Genomic DNA, 17661 nt, shown 5'->3' on the forward strand with positions numbered 1-17661 from the left:
ACGCTTGTGGTTCTTCGAGAAGCTGACTCAAAGCTTCCTTCCAGACAGTAGCAGTTTGGGAGCAAGAAATAGCAGTTTATGGTCAGCACCATAGAAATACCAAAAGACAGACCACAGAACTGCTCAGTACGAGAAGAGGGAGCACAACGCATCAATCTCCTTATTGGATATACTTCAACTGTAAATGTGAGCTCCCGGGATAGTGGTTTGTAATACTGATGACACAATCTGATTTCATGTTGGACAAAAACAACACATTTATAGATGGTTCCTGGTGGTTATGGCGTAGAGAATGTTTCCAAGGCCCACAGAAGGCCATTCAACAGGACATAACGTGAACGCCCCAGTCCCACTTTCCCATTATTGCTGACCAGGTCCACGAGCATGACAGTTCCAGGAAAATGACATCAACTTAACTTTTTCCAGTGGGCTGGAACCCCCCCCATCCCCCCACACACACACACACATTTATACCCTAAAAGTGCAGCACTTTGATGATGAGGTTGCATCAGCTATTCACAGCGTGAGCTCAGCATGTTATGTTGAAAGTTCCACAGTACCTTTGCGGCGACTATTCATGTCCCCTGAATACATTCTGTCTTGTCTCAATCCTGCTCATGATGGTGTCTGATACTATAAATTAAAGTGAAAATGATGTCCTAGTGGTCTAAATGCTAAAGCACAGTGAGTTATTATAGTACATTTCTCAAGTTATGATACCATCATTATCCTCACAAACATCTCATTCAATCCAAACAGGATGATGCTTTGAGCTGCAATAAGGTTTGATATTGCGTCAGAAGTATCGGGAGCATCGCGCACCACACAAACCATTAATTCAGACACACAATTCCTATGCATGGTCGACACACACACACACACACACACACACACACACACACTGCGGCGGCAGCCTAATCCGCTCGAGAGGGGCAGCTGTGGGTAAAGGCATTTGTTTTGAGGATGATTTGTTTGTTTGGGTCCTGGCACCCAGATGAGCAGTAATCAGAGGAGTTAGCAAACAGGATTGTGGTAACCATGACGCCGAGTATCCTCCCCCCACGGGGCCCGGACCCAAACAGCTCTCTGGCTCTGGAATCGGGGCCAGACTGACACAAATACCCCCCCCTGCCCCACTATGTGATGTTACTAATTTAAATTTGACTAATTAGTGTGAGGTAGTGTATATAATATAAACTGATGTTTTGACATTTTGGGCTGTTTCAGTTGGTTGGATGGCTTTTGTTCTCTGTTGATGTGTGCTAATACGTCCCCTTTCTCATTTCCCTCAAAGGACTGGTAGTGAGAGAGGCCAGCATAGAGATCACTCGGCAGCAGGTGGAGGAGCTGTTTGGGCCCGAGGACTTCTGGTGTCAGTGTGTTGCCTGGAGCTCTGCAGGGACCACCAAGAGCCGCAAAGCCCACGTCCGCATCGCTTGTGAGTGATCCCCCCCCCACTCCATCCCCCCCCGCCTCCGGCTCTTCATCCCATTATTCAGTCCGTATCTTCTCTCTAATCTTTGTATTCCTCTCCAAACAAAATGTCTTGGCTGCCAAGGAAATGCATCTCAAAGAACCGACTTGTGTATCAAGACGGATTTACAGATTCTGCAGATAGAAGCAGTGGAAAACGTTCCTCCTAACGTGGGCCTCAAGTGTCCTTTTGAACTTGAGTTTGTAAAAAGCCAACAGGATCTGAGTCTGTTCCCTTGTGTACAGTATAAACTAGTGGAGAGGGTGGGGGGGAGCTTCAGCAGTATATACACAGTCGAGAGGCTATGGAACATGTTTATGCCAGTTTTACCGCTTATTCCTGTAGGTGGTCCTCTGCTTTGTTCTCTGTTTGCCTTTGTGTTTGTCCTCCTACTGAAATGCATAAAAATCATTTCCAAGTAAAGAAAAAGAAAATAGTGTTATCTCTAAAGTTTGGGCTAATCTTTTATAACTGTTACCCAAAGGATGTGCCAATCAAAATCTGAAAAGTAATGCAACCCCAGAGGACGTGATGAGGAAAGCAGAGATGTCAGAGCAGTTTGAGTTGTGACAGCAAGGCAACACAACACACGTTACGTAACACAACTGCTTCCACATTGTTGTCAAAGTTCCACCTGAAGGGACTTTTTAGCATCAGCTCAATCACACCTCCGACTCCTGACTAAGTCATCGTGATTGACTGGTGGCAAACAGACACACACCCACTTATTGTGCGTGTTGCAGCCTGCATCAGAGCCGCTGTTGGAAGTATTTCATTTTCACCCGACAAATCAGCAGAGAAGCACAGCACGGAGTTATTAATCGTGTTTTTCACTTGATCTACTCCATTTGGAGGCAGTTATATCTGCCCCTCTCAATTACGTCTCACCGAATTCTCTTTTTCCTTCTCCGGATCTATACATCGCTGGGTGTCCCCCATTTTTCTTTTCTGTGCCGTTGCTCTTTGAATTCAGTGTACTCTCTCCTCTTCGAACACCGCTAGCTCGTCTCATTACCTCTCGCCGCTGTTACACGAGTCCCCCCCCCACCCGCCGAGCCCACTCCCGCTGCTCCACCTCCTATAATCACCCATGATGAGCAGGCTTCCAGCACTAACCTATCCCTCAAATCACAATGGACCCCTCTTCTCCTCCCATTAGCTTCTGCTGAACGGATTAGCTCCTCTACGGGGGCCTCTCTTCAGGCAGGCTTCTGATAGAAGCTGGGCTTATTTTCCTTTTCCTCTCCCGTCATCTAAACACATAGAGTTTAATCAGACGGTGAGTCAGCGGCGGCGCTGGCAAGTTAAAGAGGTTGTTGTGTTAAGAAAAAACAAAAAAAAACAGGCTTTTAGACTAGCAGAGAGGACCGGTCTGAGTGAAAGCGCCGCCAGAGACGCTGCGCATGTGGGAGGAACAATGTGTAAATTCCCCGTGATTGCCTTTTCTTCTTGTGACCTCCACAAAACCGCTTTGATTGGCCTCCGCAGTTGAAGAGCAGTGATTGCTCGCCAAGGAGAGGCAATAAAAGTGTGCGCATGGAATCAAATTAAATACAATGAGTCAAATCAACTGAAAATGCCTCACAAAAGATTGTCAAAGGGTTAAGTTTAATGAGAAAGCTTGAAATTGATTTTTTTGTTGTTGTAGCCTTATACTTTTATGAGTACATGTCAAGTCCTCACGGTCATTTCTAATCCCCGCCAGCATCGGCACTGAATTATTTACCAAGCATAAATCTGAAACGTAAGTAAGTAGACCGACTTCACTTCCAGTAATGTTGTCGTACGCGTATCATTCTGAGGGCGAGCGAGGCTGGAAGTGTTTATCTGCTGAGGAGAGGGAACGTTGTGACTCCCACAGGAATGTCGCCTCGGCTGGCCCCGCCCCCCCCTTAGCGTCCCACAGTGCTGTTCAGGGTAACGAGGAGTCGCAGCACAATTTAAACCCGCAACCAGTGAAATATGCAGAGCAAAATGATCGCTTGCGTGCTACTTACTGCGCTCCATCAGGAGGAATGTCAACGGTTTTCCAAGGATGATGAAATCAACAAAACCCACACTTTCATTTTGTTAAGTTATAGTTGTTGCTCTGTTGCTAAAACAAGCGATAAAAGAAAAGTGCGTTATTATTTCACATTAAGTCACAAACACTGGCCAATGCAATTCATTTATAGAATTAAATTCAGACTATTCTTTGATTTCCATGTTCTCCATAACAATAGTCGTGGGAGTATTAACAAAACATCAGTATGAAACTGAAAGACTAAAACAAAGACGGTGGGTTTTCTGGCAACATAACAGTAATGTAACTATCCAAACAGGTTTATTATTATATAACAAAACGTTTATTTTTTTCCGATTGTAGAGGTGAGTATTTACTTCTTATGATAAGCACATTGTATCGGTAATTCCAAACCCAACACCATACAGTGGACCCTCCTGTGTGGCTGCTAAGCATCACGCTCCATTCTGTTACATACTGCAGCAGCCAGGCCAGTGAAGACATGATCTTCATTGCTTTATTATTTAATTCATATTTTATGTATTGGATTTGTCTGCATTGTATACATTAAACTGCATAGCATGAGGTGTGTCCCTTTGTAGAAGACTACATGCGTGCTGCTTCTCCTCACCTGCCGCGCTGTACTGTGACGACGCCTTCTTTTATCTCGTTTGAACTGGGATCCATCTCCACGCTGTAGTCCTCACAGCAGACCGACTCTTATGACTTCAAACAGCATTTCCCCTTTGAGCTGCATCTCAACAAACTGTTGGTCCTAAAATCAAATTCCATAAAGCTTTATATATCCTACAATATGCGCCCCCCCCCCCCCCCCCCCCCATTCATTCCCTCTTTTGAATTCATATCAGACTTTTAGAGAAATTGCTTTCAATTCAACCGTCCCGCTTTCATATTTATAATACATTGAAATTGTGGAGTTAGGGTTATTATTCCCCTGAAGACATGAATACTCACAGGTAGAATTGGGACATGGATGGAATTTGTTATTTTAAAGTTCATTTTTCTAAATAAAAAATGAACCGTAGGAGGACTGTATGTATTCTGTGGGCCCTCAGGGTTTAGCTCGATCATGTAATCTGTAATAAGAACATGGATCTACTTTCTGCTGCAGGCAAAGCAGAACCGTAAGCTCAACATTGAAATGCCACTATTTAACTATAATGTGTCCTTATGTAAGAGCGATTGCACAAAAAAAAAAGCAAGTGATGGAAATGGGTAAATTGAACCTCTGTTTTGATAATCCTTTAGGGATGTCTTCTTTATATTTCATAATAGTTATAAAGGGAAGGCTCTGCTGTATCCTTTCACGCACATACCTCAACTTAAGTGCCGTGCGCTGTGTAGCATCACCGGCTGAATAATGGTCTGGAGACTTAAACTGATGATTTTTTAATAAACACCGTCAGAACTAAGAGGAAAAATAAATATGAACACCGATTAGCATCTTACACAGAACAGAATAACCTAAAACAATATTTTGGATTATTATTTTTCGGTTATTACAAACTTGAACCGCTACTAACCTTGTGCCCATGTCAACCGGGTGCTAAACTAATAAAACTGCAACCCTTTCTGTGTTTTAATATATTTTTCCGTTTGTTTAACGTCTTTTGTCGTTGTTTCGTTTTTTCCCACTTCTAACTGCCCACTTCCGGTTTTCCTACCTTCAAGATAAAAGCACAACCGGAAAAGCACCGACTGCCGTAACACAATACCTGAAATGAAATACACCAAAAAAGTAACAACATATTAAACTACTCCACCCCGTCAAGTCTTTTACACGCTGTTCTAGATCACAAATAACAAATAGTGAAAAAATAGAATCTACACACAGTGTCAACAGCAGTCCATTACTGTAATAATAGCGATCCATGCAGAATGATTTCCACAGATTGAGTTGCTTAACTGGGGTAATTTCTTGGTTTGTTTCCATGGACACAGTTAAGTGTCAGATGACCAAGACCTGAAGAAATGTTTTCCCGGCATGAAATCAATTCGACCCTAGATCTAAGTTTGATTTTGAATTCTTAAACCCAAACCTTTCCACAACCTTTTGCACCGGCTGTGGAAATGGTATCGGTGGAGTTATGAGGTTTTGATTGTAGATTTGATGCTTCAGTAACTCCAAGAGTTCCCAAATGATGCTGTGACTCCACATTAAATCTTCCGCACCCCCCTCTGTTTGCTGTGAATGATGCGCGCTGGTCCTGTCTCAGTCTGTGCAGCAGGTCATGATATACGTCTAATGGGCTTTGGTTTCCAGTGTAGCATGACACTGCCAGTAATCCTGCCCTGTCAGCTCCACTATCCCTGCCCCGCACCACTCCATCAGGGCTCCCACACCACACATATATTAGCTTTTCATTGTGTGGCCAGCGAGCCCCTTCTATCTAACCTCTCTTCATCTACTTCAGGGAGGTGGATCCTCCGGCTGAAGAAGAGAGGAAGATAGAGAGAAGGCATAATTCTTACTAAATGGTTTCAAACACACATTGCTGTGGGTTTTTTTGTATTGTTGTGTATTGCTTTTTCACTGAGGCAATTATTAAAGATGACTTACCCTGACCTCCTCTTTTAGTGATTTATTGGTACCATTTTTAGATCATTGATTGACTCCGTATTAATTATTAAACATAGCTTTAAATTGGCCCTCAGATAATGAGATATAAGTAAATATTGATACACAATGTGCTTCTGTCCATTATAGATCTGAGGAAGACATTTGACCAGGAGCCTCTAGGGAAGGAAGTGACACTCGAACAGGAGGTGTTGCTCCAATGTCGCCCCCCTGAAGGCATCCCCTCCGCCGAGGTAAGGTTTAAAAGACCATCAGATTTTAATTGAAATGATAGTTATATTTCTATTTTGAGACGATGCGTTCTAATATGCACTTAACTTTGTACATGTTGGCCATAGAAATGCAGGCAGTTGTGATTATCCAGACTAAGCTCATCCAAAAGTTCTCAACTCAAATCCAATAAACTGGCTGCTCTGAAAAGAGGTTTATGTGAAGAGCTTTACTGACAGTTTTGAGTTTCAACTGAAATGTTGCCATCCTTTCTGGTGTGTGATGATATTTTTTTGTACATAATGGGTAGTTCAGATGTCCCTCACCCGTCATTCAGCATACAAAACTATGATTTTGTGGTATGAGTTTTGATTGTACCAGTCAACGGTTCTCGTCATTCATCAAACATATTAACTGTTTTGCTCAGTTTTTAACTCACATTTCAGAAGTTGTTCAAATTGACACTGAATAAAGGACCTTTTTTCCACCACTGCTGTTTGATTTGGCCAGAGGATAAAAACATTGTGATTATTCGCCGTGGGGAAGAAGAAGAATAAAAGCAGTCGTGTCCCTGCGTTACCTTAGTTCAGCCTGCTGCACTTCCTCACTACCGCTGCGTTTAAAAAGGCTCAGTTAAGAGTGAAGGGACACAAATAGAGGATGAAAGAGTGGTTTCATGGGTGTGGGGTGTGTGAGCGGGCCGGGGGGTTAGTGGGGGGGGGGGGGGGGGGGGGGGGGCGTTAGGTTTTATTTTTACTTTTTTGAGTTGGGCCTGAACTCTGTGAAAGCTTGTGATTGACCAGGAAAAGCCGAGGTAAGTGAGTGGAACTGCGCGGCATTTATCCCCGCTGGAAGTGCTGACGGACTAAATGGACAAAAGTGTTTGACTGGCACTCGGCAGACTCTTCTTACACAACCCGGGCTTCAGTTTGATGGTGTTGCTGTTACAGCCATATAGCGCTGGTGATTTCGCTGCCTGTCTGAGGTCTCTCTGTCAATCCTGGATTGGCTCGGCGCAGCGATTAAAGACTCAGCTGGGTTCCCATCGTGACCCATCTATGCTTTCTGAGATATGGAGTTGCTGTGGCAACCTGGATTTTCAGTGGACGGTAAATAAGAGGCTTAACGACATTTACAGTGTGTGAGAATGAGTGAATTAGTGGGGGTTTTAATGCGGTTACCTATCATCAAACTAGCCATCTATTTGCCACACCGGAGGAAAAATAATCCGTCTGTAAATTCGCCATGGTTTTACCTTGAAGTAGGCATTGGTTTAAGGCAGTTCACCTCTTCTAAAGAATAAATAAGCATATTCTGAGTGTTTAAAATTCTCCCCGCATCAATCATGTTCTGTATTCTTACAGGAGAGCAAAGATTGTTTCCTCTGTTTACTTTTCCTTCTATGATCGAGTTGGATTTTGCACCTGTACAGGGGCCCCTTTTCAGCTCCTTTAATTACTCCAACTTACCTCACCACGACGAAAAACAGTTTGTTCCTCAAGTGGTTTTTCCAACAAACACAGCTGTCTCAGCGGGAAAAGGGACAAAACCAACTGCTTTTTCATCTGTGTTTTTCAGCCTTTTTCTCACACGAGCCCGTCGCCGAAAAAGCAGATGGGCTCAAGTCTGTGGTTGTATAAGAATCTGCAGAAAATGGTTAGCAGCCGTTGTGAAGGAAGGATCTGTCGTATTTCACCCACTCTCAGACCAAAACATTAATCTAGAAGGCATGAGAGAGAGAGGCTGAAGGCACGGAGGAGAGGCGCTTGGATCCGGTGCCTTGTTGTCAGGCCTCCAGCGGGCTGTCAGCTCGCTCTGGGCTTCCTTTTGGAGGACTCTGCCTCGCGGAGGAGACGTTGGCGGAATGGGCAGGCGCTTCAAGCCCGTCCTCTTGCAGCCCTTTTTTGTTGCGTCGTGCGGACGGCATGTGACGGACCTCGTGCTGCGTGGCACACACACACTGTGCCGACTGCGCGGCTTCTCCCACGCGGACGATCGCATGTCGGGAGGCACCGCCGAGGACGTTAACACTGTAGCATGTTGCCAACAGCTCTACATGCGCACTGAAAGTCTATTCATCTACTTTATGGAGTGAACAGGGTTATTGGGGCTGAGCTGCCGGCAGAAAGAGATTTGTTGCTGATGGGTTGCTTCCTCCTTTCAAACTAGAATAAAAGAGCTTTGTTAGGAAAATGTGTCATTTTGGTTCAAACACATGTTACACACATTGAGTTTTTCTTCTCCTAACTAACATTATGGTAGTTAAATTGTACTCCAGTGTAACCTTTACTTCAGTTTTGATGAAGAGATTAGCTTTGAGGCCTCATTGTTGTAGAGTCCCCCCCCCACCCCCCCTCAGAGCTACAACGCAAATGATTTATATTACTGTTGTTTTACGATGGTTCACCACAGTAATGACGTTCTGTTATTCTATTTAAGTGGTTTTGAATTTTCGTTGGCTTCCTTCACTGGCTGAGGCCCCGACAATTAAACATTACGCTGAGCAAACATCCCTTGCTCCTGTGATGATGAAGCAACTTTACATAACAGACCATATCAAACAATCCCCATCGCACATCAGATCCGTGGATGAGTTCGAGGGATCCTGCCCCCACTTTTATTCAAACCTCATTCATTGTTTTTTCCGTGTACAGATTGTCCCGGAGCTCAGCAATTGCATACACACACACACACACACACACACACACACACAAAGAAAACAAGCACCCGGCATTTATCTTGGCTCTCCATGCGACCATTACCCAATGGAACTTTGGCCTCACGGGACTGAAATACTGCGAGTGAGGTTTCTGAAATAGCACAAGGACTCAGTCATCTGAACGTCTGGTATGGTCTGAATACATTAGACACTCACCAGCCCCCCCCCCCCCCCCCCCCCCCCTCCCCCCTCCCCCGTCATTGTTACACATTTCCATCGCCATGAATATTTGATATATACTTAATCAAAAACAGAAGGAAAATGTAACTATTATTGGGCGGCAGGGAGAGGGAGTGCTTTTGGCAGCAGCGGCTCGGTCTCTGTGTTACGTGGGCTCACATGCTGAGTGCTGGCCGTAGATAGAGTAAAGGTAAAGATGGGGATGGAAAACTTTCCCTGAGCTCAACACTGATCACTCCCTTTTAATACCTCCATGAAGCTCTTTCATCAACCTCTTAAGGGCCTCTACAGAAGTAACAATAGCCTCTTTTCATACCCCAGAACATGTGGCAGGCTCATAAAATTCAGTCAAATCTCCTTGTGAAAGAATGCAGCCTTATTGTTCCTTCTCTTTTTCTTCTCCCGGGCCCTCCGTCTCCATCGCCACCTCAGAGCACTTGTCACAGCCCCCCCGAGAGAAAGACGGGAGTTCAGAGGTGATGCGGCTCCGCGAGCTGCTGAGCCTGTTTCCATGGAAGCGGCTTTTTAATTCAGGCGTCTCCTCAGTCAGCCGGGGTCCTGCCGTGTTATCATGGGTAACGAGTCATTGATGCTCTGCAGGGGAAGAGGCCCTGCTGCTATGATTAAGTCCACCGGCTTTACTGAGAAGAAAGCCAGGAAACGTATATACGCTCTTTACTTCACAGTCACTCATCCGGAGAAGTGAGAAAACTAGATCTGATGAATTTAGACAGCCGGTGCCAGATTCAAGGGGTTCTTGTGTATTACTGGGAATCTATTGAGACAGTAGATTTATTTTTTATTGAGCTCAAATTCAGTTTTCTCACCCTTTGTTATTGACTGAAATGTTGCAGTAATGAATCACAGCATTGGCTGTTATGTCATTGAATCTAATCTGGCTCGAGATGTCTTGAATTTGGCTCCTGGTGGAAATCCAGCATTCACCCTTTGTGCACATCAAACCGTGTAAAAGGCTGCGATTACTGTGGAGTTTAAGTCCAGTTCCACCTAATAGACAATGTGAAGCCGTAGCGCAGACGTCAGGTCACCTTGTCAGAAAGTAGCTGAACGCTTCATCCAAGTAAAGAGGCTGTATAGTGTAGTTATGAGGGGGGGGGGGGTGTCAGGAGTAACTTCAGTTCCCGGTGGAACAGGAAGTGTGGTTTCATTTAGGTTACCCATGGGAAAGAAAGTGTCAGGAAGGCAGACCAACCCCCCCCGCCCCCCCACTCCCCGCAGGCAACCGACCAATTGCCCTTTAGGCGCCCACCTGTCAATCACTGCAGTTTCCCTGTGCAAAGGCTGTGATTTACTCTAATAGCCCAACATGTGTGACCTCGTCTGCCCTGCCCTTTCTACTGTTACCTCCAATGGTTCCTTCCTTCGGAAACATTTGTATACACGCAACTTTGGACCCCGGGGGGGGTTTCTGTGCATATATTCCATCGGACCACCTAAGGGAAAGAGAAAAAAAAACGATTATGCATTACAGGACAAAGACAAGAAGCACTGATTGGGGCTGTGGACTGATGCAAAGACAAACAAATACTAAAAATGAATCCAAGAAACTACTACACGCACGGGCAGTGTTTGTCAAAATGATATTTTGAATCACGGGTTCACCGCAGCTTTCTCTCAAGCCCTGCAGGTAATCCCAGCTGCTTTGTTCACAGTTCCAAAAAGGGCATAAAATGCTAGAATTCACTTTTTTCTACATAACATGGAAGGTGAATTTGATGGATGCCTTGTGGTATTTTCTTTTTAAATGGCATTGAGACTTTAATGAGGGAGTTTTCTTTCTGAGATGAACCGCTCCTTTCTCTTTAAATGATTTTCAAACTGTTAAAACGGAATTTCTGAATCGGTTCCTGCATTTATTTTCCCTTTTCTTCTGAAGGTTGTATTGCATACAAAGAGAGTTCTGACCTCTCAGAGCACAAATGCTCTCTCCCTTGGTGGAGTTATCATCTGAGCTTTTCTGAAAGCCGGAGGAAACCTGGTGAAACCAAGGGCTGATATCGCACAGTTCTCCGCCTTGCAAAGCTGCTGTAACGCTACAGACTAATTGATGGAATATTTTACATGAAATGCTTGTGTCATGTTTCTCTGCATCCAACTGTAGTCAGCCCACACTTGAATGGAGCAAAATGTGCAGTACTATGGCAGATATCCTATAGTCAGTCACCATCAACATATAATCAAGTATTTGGTGTATCAAAGAGGAATCATGTGCCTTTCTTTTAAGTATTAGAATATTTTATGCCTGCCTTTTAAACGGACAGAAATAGACCGGCGAAATCACGTGGCCCGCACCAAGCCAGCGAGGGCTTCTAGGAATCACATTTTAAGTGGCCTAGGAAACTGTGCGGGAGAAGAAGACGGGCTGACGAGTTGTGTTGCAGCGATGAAGCGTTTTGTTGTCCTTGGAGCGTTTTAAAAAAAAAAACGTCTGTTCTCCTTCAGCGGACTGCGGAGAGCTCGAGGCGGGACCGAGCTGCAGGAGGCCATTACTCCTGCAGCTCAAGCCTCAGTTATCGGTCTCCTCTATGATCACTGGAAACACTCCTACTCCACCTGTGTTACCTACCCTCACCCTCTCTTCTTCACCTAACCCCCTTCCATTCCAGCTCCTCCAGATATAGATACAGATTCCAGTAATGCAGCCGCACGCACACACATTCTGCCCATCACTCCTCAATACATCACGGCTCGGTGCGTTGCAGCTTCTTAATATTTACACAGCTCGCATTTCCATTCTTGCCATGCAGGCGGATGCAGAGCACATGCCTGTGTCTCATAGTAAGAGATTGAATAATCCGTTTGTAACCTTTTGGGGGCTCACTCTCCAGGTGTGTCATTCGAGCCTGCGGCGGGTATATGCTGTGGAAAATGCATAAATTACCTCAGATGGATAGTTAGACTTCCTGTGGAGGAGCAGGAGAGCTCGTAATGACTCCTCTGTAGCGGAGGCTCACACATTTCTGTGGAACTTTTTTTTCCCTCTCCCCTTCTTTCCTTCTTTCACACCCCTCTCCACCCCCACACTCTGCTGTATACTTTCTATTTCTGACACAACAGATACGAGTAGTGAAGGGCGTTGACTGAGTCGATTGTGTACCGGCTCTTAACAAGTGAGTGGATCGTATACGCCGTGTTTTGTATATGGGTTTAATTGGTGTTTTGCTGGCACGGAGCGCAGAACCATCCCACTCCATGATTACAGTCTGGTCTGGCGCCAGTTGTGTGGGCTAGTGGGAGAAGGACACTGAACCTGCGTCCTGGTTGATGTATTCAGGATGTGCACCACGATTGTAGGAAGTAAAGTGAATTTGGAGTTATTGCACAAAATCATAACTTTTTTTAATTGTGAATATTGTGGAGAGAGAAATGCACGCAATCCGAGTCTTATTGCATGTTTTGGTTAAAGGTATGCCAATTTAATTACATTTTCTGGTCATTTTTCATAATATTTATCATTTTTTGATATTGAAGAAAGTGGCCTTAAGGAAAATCACTAATAATACTTCAATTGTTTTTGCTGGGTGGCTGTTACCATGCTAGATTTTTTGTTTACATGTAATCTATTACTTTGAACCCCACCTTGCAAGTGGAAGATTTCCCCATACATTCCAATTCATTCCAACGGAAGATTTACACCTTGAATATTCCAGAAACATTGCAACCCTTTCTTTAAGAGACTTCTCTTTATCATTTTACTTAATACCATCAGGTGCATTCTGGTTTTCCAGAGCTCAGTAAATGAAAAAGATGTCCCCTCTGAGTCATCCCTCTCATTTTGTGTTTACCTCGCTGGTCTTTCCCTTTCATTACTCACTCAGTCACCTCTTTGTGACCTTTTCCCTCTATTCCCTGTCTTCATTCTGTCTTTTCCTCACTGCCTCTCGGTGATGATGTGCCGTGTATTCTGGCACACTAGGGACCGTCCTCCTGCTCATCCATCTCCTCCTCTCTGCCTTGTGCCTACCTGTCTTACTTTCTGTTCGTCTCCTTCACTCCTTCCTGAGGTCCAGGTGTCCTTCTTGATGTCTCTCTCTCTCTCTCTGTCTCTGTTACTTGGCTGTCTCCAACTAGACAGGAAGACAACTGACATGTGGCAATTTCCCTTCGTTAATGACAAGAAATGTGCCAATTACCTCTCCGGATGTTTCATTGCCAATCAGATGCTAACGAGCTGCAAGCGTGTTTGTGTGTGTATATGTGTGTGTGTGTGTGTGTGTGTGTGTGTGTGTGTGTGTGTGTGTGTGTGTGTTGGCATGCGAGAAAGTTGGACAAGTGCTATATGAGATGTAGTCTTCCGCGGAATTTGAATCATTTGAAATCGTTTCACGAGTGCGGTGTGCATTGGCTTACCTTTCATCTCCGGTTTTATTAATGAGTCCTAATTATAGCCGGTAGAGAATAGATGATGGGTGAACTGTTGCTCACTTTTGCTCTCCCGCGCACACGTTCCCACATGAGGTTCCTCCACTTTCTATCCTTCGTCACTTGCTCTCCCTCCCACCCTCCATCTGGGCTGAAAAGAGCTTTTGTTAAATTTTTAATTACCTTCTCACATAAAAATGCTCCTGACATCTCAGCACAGCACGTTTGGAGAGGCTGCCTCAGTGATTGCTGCAAAATTGAATAACCTTCTCTTTTGTACGGGCCGTCCATCTCGATTTGAATAATGGACCCTTTACTTACGAATGTGCGCGGCGAACGTCGATGTGAGCTTTACATTGCTAAATATGTACGATGTCAACACTACCCGTTGTTTCTCTTCCTTGCATCATCTTTATTTGTTCTATCTGACTTTTCAACATGACATAGTGAACAAAGGACCCAAGAGGACATTTGATGCTTCTGAAATATTTGGGTCTTCTCTTTGGCCATGTTTGTCATTTTTGGTTATGTCATTCAGTATTAAAATGAGTGATTCTATCGTAACAAAAATACAAAAAATCTACGTAACTTTTGTTCAATGAATACATTGACGCCTTCACTATAATCACTGTAGCCTTCCGGTTAATGATGGAGTGCTAATATATATAATATATTATTTGTAATGCTTACTACGAGATTGCTTTTATAAAAGATGTTTCAGGGTTTAGACCTCAGGGAGGTTTGTTGAGTGAGTATTGAATTATTGTGCTTCAATCCCAAAAGTCAAGGCAGATGTCTAACTGCCACCTCAGCAGATGTCAAACACTTTTGTTGCAGCAAAATGAAAACAGAAGCCAACTTAATATCACTATACTGAAACGCCTAAATGTATACATTTATTAAATATATGGGCAGGCTCTGCAATGAATTCATGGAATAACAACTAAAACGCATTCGGAGTCATTTGCACCGTCAGTCTTATTGAATCGTTTAAAGCAAATGGACGTTGCCAACAGCATGACAACGGCACATCGGTTACCATGGATTTAATATGTTGTGCCTTACGTCCTATGTCCCGCCGCTTTTCTCCTGCATTGATTTGTGTGACAATAAAGCTGCTTTCATTAAGCATCTAGTTTTGATTTAAATCAAAATGAGCATGTGCTAATATAAGGACGTTTTTCTTTCCCTCTGTCGTAAGCGTCGCTCGTAATCCTGCACCGTTACGTCGAGGAAACAAGACGACGCATAAGATGTATCTCCCACTAAGTGACCAATGTAATCCGCATGTTCTGTTAGGCAGCACTTTGTATCAATGTATTCGTCTCTGCTGGCAGATGGATTGTGAGGGAATCATCCTGCCTTCCTCCATTAGATTCAGCCAGCGGATTTATGTTTATGGCAGAAAACACTTGTAAGCACCAAATGAGCGGAGAATGTCCATCACACTTACCGAGGTTTGCTGATACCGAGCGGCCCGCACTCGGTCCGATGTGAGTCAATGGGTGGAGGCGTTTCTTGGGCAGCACAATGTGTGAGTGTAGAAGTAGGGCTGTGCGGTATTGAAAAATAGTTCATCCTCCAGCGCCTCCGATGTGTTCCCACCGGACGAGAGGGCACGCTGCCTAGGTGTGACGGCCGATGGCGCCTTCGATATTCCGTCATCACGTGCGAACTGTGTGTTGGTGATGCATTTCACAATCAGCCCGAAAGTTCTAACAATGCTGGTCTTACGACATCGCCCAACGCGTCGTACATCCCTGCACCACTACAAGCCAAGTGTCTGTGTGTCTAAGGAACCGCACAACAGTGAGCCCGCACGTCGTTTTGTCTCGGCAGCCTCTTTTATCGGGTTGTTGTGCCACTTTTTTCCAGGTACTACTTATCTCGCATGAGAACAGGCTTTTATAAACATCCCACTTATCTCTGCCCGTGCTGCTCCTTTGGGTCTTATCTCTTATCAGGCCCTGCTCCTGTTGGGATATCACAATGCACAGGAAGGCCGGGTGTCCCCGATCGCCGGACAGCTCCTTTGATGAAAAAACAAAACAAAAGGAGAAACAGCTAATATTGTTGCATCAAAGTGCTGGGCGGCACATGTTATTCTTTTTGAAACCTTTACACCTCTTGAAGAGAGGAGAGATCTTGGGTGATTTACTGCGGAATAAAGCCTCTAAATGGTCTCCTGTTCTGTGATAGTGCCAGGAGTTCACTATCCGTATCATTTAGAGAAATGAAACTCGTGGGGAAAGGTCACGGAGACTCTCAGATTCACGTTTCTTTTCTCTCTGCCGCCCGACGATTCTGCTGTTTCTGCAGTGCTTTGTTCTATGGGGCGAGTAAAAAGAGCACGATCGCGTTTGACTTTGTAGCAGGACCTCAGAGACTCAAGCAATTGTGCTGCGGCACTCACTGCTATCCGAGAGGTTAGCCGGGCGCGAGGAAAACAAAAGCTGCTCGGACTTTTCCTACAATACAACGAGGTCAACCCGTCATAAGTTCTTTGAAAAGACTTTTCTGTTCTCCTCCTCTCTCCCGCCTCTTAGGTGGAGTGGTTGAAGAACGAGGAAGTCATCGATCCTGCAGATGACAGAAACTTCTACATCACCATCGACCACAACCTGATCATCAAGCAGGCCCGCCTCTCTGACACCGCCAACTACACCTGCGTCGCTAAGAACATCGTGGCCAAAAGGCGCAGCACCACCGCCACAGTCATTGTCTACGGTAAACGACCAAGCATCTCAACAGTGAACAAGGTAGTCGTGGCATCTACTGTCACCTCATTGGCCACACGAGGGAATGATACGTTCAGGCACGAACGCAGGAGAAAAGGGTTGAATCCTTATGAGAAGTCATTCCAACTAAAAAAAAAAAACACAGATTCAAAGTCACTCTGCATGAGGGAAAATCCCCCGGGGCGCGCAGCGCTCGCTCATTTTGTTCACGCCGGAAGGTGTGCGAGGAATTGAAGATAAGTTATTTTTCTGAACCGTAAGCGAGGTGCTGATGCGGCTGAGCCGTACTTAAAGAGGCCCCCGCTGTGGTTTCACGCAGACTCACCCACTGTTTCCCCCAACATCAGCTAACGTGGCTGTTATTGCACAGCACGGGCCGGGAAGTGGAACAACGAGCCCCGCTCCAGGCCGTGCAATTTCCACACGCGACATGAGAGGCATCGTCGCATCCACGTGGACGGATGCGAACACAAAGACAAACGCACAACAGATGCTCGGAAAAGCGATACTTTCGCCCGGGTCAAGTTTAAAATCTATAATTCCCTCTGCGCTTTTCACCGTGTCATGAACATTACGAACAATGTGGCTGGTGGAGGGGGGGGGGCAATTTGAGGGTTAAAGAAAGATAAATTGTAAATCCAAGTGGCGATTTCAGGGACAAGAGCTGCAGTCTGTGCAAGGCTTTCCTGTCGCTGCCGTTGAATAACTGCTTTGATGTCTGCTCATCCTTGACAGAAAGTACAACAAACCACTGCGTCAGTTAGCGCTGACCTCGCTTTTAATACAAAGTGGGCACTTGCACCTTTACGGACGGATACCCGCTTGTATGTGAAAGCACTCTTAAAGCATTTTTTTAGAAACCAAAAGCGAAAGAGAATCGTGTCTAATACGATGGAAAAGTGGGAAGAACATGCAGTTTGCTTTTAGCCCAGTTGTTTGCTGGGAACAGGAGCGCAGGCAAAAGGAGGAAAGGAAAGCGTGAGAGAAAGATAGATCCCTAATCCGGGGAGGAAAGGGAGCAGACAATAAAGAAATGTGGGGCTTTGGCAGTCTTCCTCTAGAGTCCAATATTTGGGGCTTCACTCATAAGCATGTCACATTTGAAAGTCAGCGGCTCCAAGGGGCCGACTCCCACCATCTCAAATGCCACGGACTTGTTCTCAGCCACAAGCCCTGGTGTCACTCTGCACTGGATTTAGTCGCTGACAGAGATGGATGAGAGAGAGAAGAGAGGCATTAGAAGGAATCAGTGTGTGGAAAAACGCAGCGATGTGACCACAATTCAACAGCCAAGAGATGCCAAGGGTCAAAAACTCTGTTATATACATTTTACAGTGGGCAATGATACATTATGCA

The 17661-nt window shown here is 45.0% G+C and overlaps 1 protein-coding gene across 5 annotated transcripts in view; it reads left to right on the top strand.

The window, feature by feature from the left end:
- Positions 1 to 17661, top strand: part of unc5cb (unc-5 netrin receptor Cb) — a 99169-nt gene that overhangs the window by 62122 nt on the left and 19386 nt on the right. For all 5 annotated transcript variants that reach the window (XM_078087812.1, XM_040197748.2, XM_078087811.1 and 2 more), the window contains exons 3-5: positions 1295 to 1438; positions 6205 to 6308; positions 16114 to 16294. In XM_078087812.1, coding sequence (XP_077943938.1) covers positions 1295 to 1438; positions 6205 to 6308; positions 16114 to 16294 — 429 coding nt within the window. The remainder of the gene's footprint in view (positions 1 to 1294; positions 1439 to 6204; positions 6309 to 16113; positions 16295 to 17661) is intronic.

Source organism: Gasterosteus aculeatus, chromosome 14 (genome assembly GCF_964276395.1).
Source record: "Gasterosteus aculeatus chromosome 14, fGasAcu3.hap1.1, whole genome shotgun sequence".
Classification (NCBI taxonomy): domain Eukaryota; kingdom Metazoa; phylum Chordata; class Actinopteri; order Perciformes; family Gasterosteidae; genus Gasterosteus; species Gasterosteus aculeatus.